Here is an 8022-nt window from a genome sequence, read left to right on the forward strand (position 1 = left end):
AGATTTGGAACAACGGCACAGTCCATGGGGGGGGGACGGGGACGACGACACAGGGCGATCACACCGCCTCCTCTCAGCCTAACACGTTCCTCTTCAAGGCATAACATGTGTCAATCTGCTGCTGGCCAAGCCCGACACCAACCAGGCCTGGCATTGATTCTGACCCACCAGGAGCGCAGCGCTGCGGCTCCAGTCAATTGGACTTAGCCCGGGCCTTACGGATGCAGCGGGGGAGGGGGTTGATCGAAGGAGGTGATGAGGGGAAAGTCTGATTTAAAGATTGACCCTCAATCATTGTTCCGTGTTAGGCGGATCGTCGGTTGGCCAGGTTTGGAGCTCATGCTCTAAGACAGGAACAAAGAGGGAGCTGCGCAGGGGGGAAGGGCATTGGGGGATGGTAAAGGGTGATGGTGCCTGCCTGCCTGCCTGCCTGCTCGCTGGGCTTTCATTCTGACATCAATGTGCGTCAATAAGCAAATAGTCCCAGAGTGCCGAGCCAGATGCATAATCCCCTTTCCCTCTGTCAAATACACAGATTGATAGATCTAGTATCGGACAGCCGCCCTCACCATCTACAGAAGCCCAGAGGGTAAACGGGTAGATACTACCTCTGCTTTCACGTCCACCATCCACTGCAAAAATATAGGAGGTTCCACTTCTCTAAGAGTCAGACATTTTCTTTGTTGCCATTATTTTCTGGAGCTAAGCTCCAAGACAGGCCCTGTTGGCGGACAAAATGAAAAGGGAGGAGAAAAAGTGGAATCACGGTGACGGTCTGTCAGGAGGCAGTGGCTTAATTCATCCCCCATGACACGAGAGAACTCTACTCAGAGGCCGGGGGAGGGAAAAGGGGAGGATTAAGGCATCCTGTGTCATCTTTGCTATAAACGCCAACCACCAGAGTCAAACTAGGCCAGCAGCCACGCAGCCAAGTTAGCCCGATGTGCAGACCACAGCACATCTAAATTGCAGGCTCTTGGAAGCGCTGTTCAGCGGAAAGAAAGAAGAGGAGAAGAGTAAGACGAGGATGAGGGCGAGCATCGAGAGCCGAGAAATAATGACGTTGCGCTGGCGGTAAGGGCTCCGTTTTCATTGACCACTTTCTTTCCAGCTTTGGAAAAGTCTAAAATATCTCTCGCCCTGGTCGCTGGAATGTTTCGCCATGATTGGTGAGCTAGCTCAGGCTCCGCAGCATCTTGATACAAGAGTTGAGGTGAGGCAATCTGTCTAACTTAAGACTTTCATGGACACACACAATACACACACACACAAACGACATACACACACACACACAACCCTCTTCCAGGAAAAAACACCTGATCTCTAAACACCCATGATTAAAGGAGTGTGCAGGGCAGCGGGGGGGAAGAGGACTTAAGTTGACGCTCGCTCACTGATATAATGCTAGCTAGCATCCAAAACCGCATCTCATGCTGGCTATTTTTGGGCGTGTGGGAATATCAGTTATCCTACCCAGACACTTTTAAGAACTAAGTGCATTGATTGATTTTTGATAGCAGCCCCCCCCCCCCGCCCCTAAGTGGGAGAGGAAACCGGAGGAAATCTTTTGGTTCGTATTCTCTAAACTTGTGCTAGTAACCGCGTAATCCATAACTTTCCGTTTCCAACTCATCAATTATAGAGAGGAATCAATTACCCCGGATGAAAACACTCCGAAGACTCTAATGCGTCTGTTGCGACGCTTTACCTGGCTAGCCTTTCTTTCTCTTCTTACGCGGTTCCAAAATGGGTCCGTTGCCAACAACGTACAGGAAATACACTTTATAACATGAGCATGATACCACATACGCTGTTTTAATATAGCATTTGATCTGACCGATAAGGGCTCGGGCGAGAGAGAAAAATAGCGCTTGAAAGCTACCGATAATAACATCCTGTTTGAGGAATGACGACGTAGGTTACTCAGTGATTGGAAATCAGGGCGTCCAGTCCACCGCAAACCCAACAAGCATGTACACACATTCGCACACATCCTCTACAGGCAATTCGTCAACTGCTGCCACAGTGTTAGAAAGCATGCCGAGCTTCTCTGAACACACGCACGCACACACAAACGGATGTCAGACATATAACAATCAACAGGGTATGAAGCGATAACAATCATGACACACCAACAACTAACCACCAAAACCAGGGTTCTTACTGAGGAATAGTGAATGACAGTCGAGTGATCCTTTTGATTAACACACCCAGGGTGCAAGCACATTGGCACCGGGGGGTGACGCATGCCATTTCAGAAATGTCTTTTGCGCCATCGCTTGATGCAACGTCAGCTGGCGTGCGATGGTCTTTTCGGGTGCGGTTTCGCAGATTTTTCAAGGTTACCCAAGCCAGCTACAGAGGAAGTCGCCCTTCGGTCAGTCATTCAGTCAAGTCAGCTGTGGAGAGCATACCGCACGTCACCCCAGCTGCTGTCTGAGTGCTCTCGACCTTGTTTGCCTCGCTCAAGAACTCACGCCTTATCTCGCCTCACTTTCAGTATTGATCACCGCCGGTGAGTCATGCCGCACTGACTCAAATGCAGGCTGCACTCAATCGCTATCCCAGATCCCCGCACCACCTCATTCAGGTGCACACTCACAGTCTGAAGCCCAGGCTACACACTAGGCTTCCAGGAATCATATGCTAATATTGACTGCAGCGGCTGCCATCTGGACAACCCAAGTCCCTCAATCTATTTATGAGTGAGTGCGATAACAGAGCCGCTTCCTGGAAACGGTTAGCGTTAGTGCCATGTAAGCTTCTAGGTTAGTGTAGCTGGGAGTGAAACACGGCTGAGGTAAGACTGTGGCAACAGGCAAACAAAAAGGGGTCATCATTGAGAGCAAAGATTACGTCAAACCTGCAAGCGTATGAATGTTGCAAGGGCACTTCTGCTTATTCGATGCAGGATGTCCCCTTTGACTAGACTTCTTTTGATACATTGGTAAGAGGTCTCTATGCAGATTTCTCCGCCTTTCGGCTCTCTTCAACAGTCCCAACAGCGCATCTCATTGTGCATACGCCCAACTACCAAGACGTCATTCACATTTCCGGCTTAAGACAACAGCATGAAGATAGTCACATACACCTTACCTGTGTTTCTGTGAGGCTCTCCAAGGCTTGCATGACGGACTGTTCGGGTCGCGATGCTTGAGACTACATTGGACAGAAGGCAACGGGAACAACAAAAAGAACAAAATAGCATTAGTGGTTATGTCTTAAATGCAAAACACAATGGTAATAACATAATATTGCCCTTGACGACATGAAGTGATCCCAATAACTATCCTGCTTCCCACTCCAAAAGGACAAGAGTGTGCAGATTCTTACCATTAAGCCTGCTTCAACAGTTGGAACAAGTGTCAACTTGCTCCCATCTAAGATCCCCAGATCCTGGAGTTTGCCCGAACTTAGTCGCCTGCGGGGTTGGGAGAAAGAACCCTACAATTAGTGCATGCCAACAATATCGTCTCTCCTCCAAAATACAAACACCCTTCACCCTGGGAAGGCAGTCAGACCTCAAAACTAGTTTGCGAAAGAGTCGAGCGGGGGGAAAAGCTCCCGGAATGAAAGAGCTATTGATCGGGCTTTCATAATGCAGTCCCAACAATACTGAGGCTCCACAAACGGTTTGAAGGGCGATTGGGCACTGCTGCCATGATCCAAAGTAGAGCTCTATCCTGGAGTATTCAAAGGCACAGGGTGAAAGTTGAAAGGATGGCTAGTTATGTTCAAGTATCGTAAATGAAGGGGCAAAAATATTGAATTGTGTTGTTAATTGAAAGCTGAGGATTCAATCAATTTGTATGTGGTTCAATAAAGAATTGAAATGCAACACATTCAAAAAGTGTAAAATAAATAGATAAATAAAGCTTTTCTTGCAAGGAAACGATGATGCACCCTGGCCAGAATTAGAATTACTATGAAGCAAGTCCGGTATCACAGAAGCAGCGCAAGTTTAGCATTTTCCAATTACATGTTGCAGAGACTGTTCTAAGGAAAGGGGGAGAGGTTTAAAACACAATCCCCCTCCCCCCCCCCCCTCCATTAGAATATGGCTCATTAGAATATGGTAATAGCGTAGTTTCTACTAGCGGTAAATAATAAAGGGAAGTGTGTTGTTTAACCACAGCCATTGTCCACGAAGGTCCTTTAATAAAAACAGCAGAGCCGCAGCTCGGAGCTGTTTTAGAGGCCCGGTCCTCTTTGCGCTGAATAAAGCAGACGGGGCGTGAAAGGGAAACGTGAAAGGGAGGAATGGCAAAGGGAGGTATGGGAAAGCCTCTCCTGCTGCACAACTCGTCCAAGGAAACCCACGGAGCTGGGAAAGCCGCTCGCTGTTATCGTATTTCTCCTCTGCAGGAAACAGCTTTGAGCACGACTACAATTGTGCCCAGACCTGGGTGGTGTATTAAAATCAAATGATGTCTCTAGTCGGCAAAAGTAGGCTAACATACAATGAAAAGCCAAAAATGTAAGGCCATTAACACAAACAAAAAAGGGGTTTCTATCGAATATATTGCTCACAGCACTTTAAGGCGTCATCCAATTCGTCCCCTTGGTCGACACAAGCAAATTACTCGAATTCAGCTTTGTAATGACTAACTGGTTTATTAACACAACCTTATGAATCATCTTATCAGTCCAGCTCCAGTGACCGATACGTCCTATGCCTAATTCCAATCCGGTGCGTCCTGCCAGTCAATAACCTCGAACGTGGTGCTGACAGAGCGACCGACGTCGCCCCTGAACACCCCCACAACTTAAGTTACCGATGAAAGTAGCCCCCACACTTTTACATGAAAACACGTAAAACGAAACACGGGTCTACTCACGTCTCTTTGTGCAGCAGCGCCAGTCGCTCCTTGGGTACTTTGAGTTTCTGGGACAGCCTTCTCTTCAGCCCTTCTACGGTCTCCTCGGAGGGGATGGACAGCTCGAAGCGTGTGCCGGTAGTGGAATGGATGTACAAATTCATGGAGGGTTCACTCGGGACGGCCTCGCAGGAGGGAGCCCCTCGGCTGGTGCAGCTGCGGGCGCTGGGGTGTTGGTCCATTCGATAGCCTGCACGGGTCGGGGGGGGGGGGGGGAGACGAGACGGGCAGAATACGGGTGAGGGTCGGTGTGCGTATAGGTCCGTTCAATGGGGGAAAGGTCTCCCGTGTTAAGGCATGGATCGGAGTGCGAATGCGAGAATCTAGGACGGTCTAGAGGTATCTTCCCATGGAGTGGAGTCGATCAGAAAGTCCGCTTCTCCCCGTTATTTTCATCCGAATAACAATTCCAAAAAGAGTCAAGCTATTGTGTTTTTGTTTCTCGGCGCATCTACTCCAAAGTGCGGCGTCTCGGATTCCCCCGGAGCTACACAGATCGTATGAACACAGAAATACGAGTAGTTGTCCCGAAAAACACCCTTTTCATTTAAGGAATACGGATCGTTACCTTGGGATAGAAAAATACGAGGACAGGCCGAGATAGGAGAAGTATATCTTTCCGATTCCAATAAGTCTTCGAGCTTCTAAAAGGCTAAATGCATGATATTTCACCCGCAGAGCCTTGTACAGATCGGCTACCCGTCGTGCGCTCGTAGACTTCCCCACAGCAGCTCCAAGGAAACCTCGACAATGGACATGAGCACAAAGTACGCTACTTCCACCGGAGATAAGGCACGCCCACAGCAGCGAGGACCATTGTCCAATCACACAAGAGCACCTAGAGGACGCTGACGAGCGGCGGACGCCCTTAACCAATTAAACAAAGTTATCCGCTCCCACGTGGAGAGCCGACAAGACCCGGCCATTCATGATGAATGATAGCGAAATCTGTCCCAATACTACATTACCTCAGAGCTTCTGGACGCCCAATGGGATCATGGCATATATGGGATAGGTAGCAAAATGAGCAAATGAATGCAGTTTACAATGGCTTTATCATTATTATTATTATTATTATTATTATTATTATTTATACCGTAACATTATTACACAGATTCAAACAGGCCGTTTCAGTGTGGGACTTGGCGCTGTGAAATCTGACGAGCGTGTGAGCGGGTGACAGCCCGCGATGACGAGCGAACCGAGAACGCAAAGCACATCAGGGCACGTCAGGTAGTTATATCTGGGTGCGTTGGAGTTGGAGCATCAGAGCTTCCATCGTGGCAGTGGTCCGTAGGCCCAACTGTCGCGTAGGCCTATCTGATGTCTCATTGGAAATTTAAACTAAACCCCAAAATGACCCAATTTAGTCCCAATTAGTTATTCGTGTTTTCCATTTCTTACTTTGCTGTATCATCAAATGAGCGTAACTCACATTTAACCATCGGGGGAGCTCATTTCGCAGTGGGCCCATGCATATATATTACGATGGGGACAATGTGGATGAGCTGTATAATCTACATAAAGATACTACAGCGCCCCCCAGTGGCTGATGGGCGACTCTTCACAGGTGAATCAGGTGGAGTTTTACTTTGACGGTGCTGATACAAGACCTGCATTGTGCTGACAGCAAACTTGGAACCGGAGGGAGGGGGGAGGGGGGGCATTCAATAGTCCTGTATTATAGCTCTGATCAATTGAATTAGTCATCAAATTCAGAAGTCCATTGAATTCAGAAATTCAAAGTCCAGTTCTCAAAGGACAGGCTAGTCTTATCGCAGTATATCAATTTAGGTCATTGTCCACTAAGCTTGTGATTTTAGGACATGGTCAGGGATCATCTGCATCTGCTGAACGCCACTAATTCGCTCCATAATTAGAGTGGCTGTATAGATTACAGTCAGTCTATGCACTATGTATAGAATATGCCCATTACATGTTTGCAGGCGAGAATCTATTGCTTCCCCACATGCTATATACTGGACTGATATACTGACGCTGCCTTGCACTGGTAGAAAAGCTGTAATACCTGTCACACTCAGCCTATAGGTCATTTCTAAAGGCATACATCACGATTTAATAGGTTACGATTTAATTTGTAATCCTAAGCAGTCATGTAAGGGTTACAGCTTTATATGGATAACGCGACAACAGTACAGGTCTATAAATGTTCTGAAGTATCGGTGGCGAAAGCCCTTACCAATTATTGTGGCGAAAACTTTAAAGCTTCGCGTAAAAGTCTCTGACGTTCCGATATGTTCCCCCAGCTTTGGGATAAAAGACACAAAAACTGCAAAAAAAACAAAAACAAAAACTCTTTCCTGAGCCTTTATCCAAATAGCCGAAAAAGCCGAGCCAGGTCAATAAAGCGATGTGTATTCCTCGACAATAAGAGGCTCCGTGTAGGTCCTCATGAGATGTCTTTGATTTGTTTCCTTGCTGCAGGTTTTGTTGGTAACAACGCAGCAACAGAGGCGAGATACTTCTTAAAGCAAGGCGAGTGGAGGGGAGGAGAGACGCACTGTGTTTAGTCAGCATGGGATTTAAGGTCGTCCACGCACCGACGTCTTTTTCCCCGCTTGATTCTAGTGAAATACGTTTTTCATTGTAAGGATTTTTTTTCTCGGGCGCAGTATTTATAATAGGTTAAAACGTTTAACACATAAGGTTTCGTAGAGAATATGCTAATGGAGTAATCTATGTGATATAAGGAATCGCAACTCTGGTCCACCTTAACCACTAGTCAATGAATTGAACGCCTTGCTGTTATCAGGGGCGTTGCCGTTTTTTGACGACAGGAGAGAGAAAAAAAGTTGTCACCGGGCAACAGGGAAACCGACTGCATGGATACGGGAAAGCATACAGGTAAACAAACACGCCTGGCATCCGCGGTCAATGCAGGGAAAGGGCTAGCTGCGTAAGGCCTAACCTATAACACCTCAACTGCACAAATATGGTCAGATGTGACGATATGCTATTTCACATATATTACATACATACGCACGCACACACATAACAACAATTATGTCACAACAAAAACACAACCAGATATCACATTATATTATATTCTTACATTTTAACTTTACTCTTTAAAGACAACTAGCGCATTCAAACATTTGCATCTTATTGGAAAGACTTTAACTCT

At 47.1% G+C, this 8022-nt stretch overlaps 1 protein-coding gene across 1 annotated transcript; it reads right to left on the reverse strand.

Moving 5' to 3' along the window:
* Window positions 1-3039: 3039 nt before the first annotated feature.
* midn (midnolin) lies at window positions 3040-7323 on the reverse strand. Its single transcript, XM_079740107.1, has 4 exons — window positions 7078-7323; window positions 4839-5067; window positions 3334-3421; window positions 3040-3159 (listed from the first exon to the last, which is right to left on the reverse strand). The coding sequence occupies exons 2-4, from the start codon at window positions 5057-5059 to the stop codon at window positions 3082-3084; spliced, it is 387 nt and encodes a 128-aa protein (XP_079596233.1). The 5' UTR covers window positions 5060-5067; window positions 7078-7323; the 3' UTR covers window positions 3040-3081.
* Window positions 7324-8022: the final 699 nt, after the last annotated feature.

Source organism: Pollachius pollachius (genome assembly GCF_949987615.1).
Source record: "Pollachius pollachius genome assembly, chromosome: 7".
Classification (NCBI taxonomy): Eukaryota; Metazoa; Chordata; class Actinopteri; order Gadiformes; family Gadidae; genus Pollachius; species Pollachius pollachius.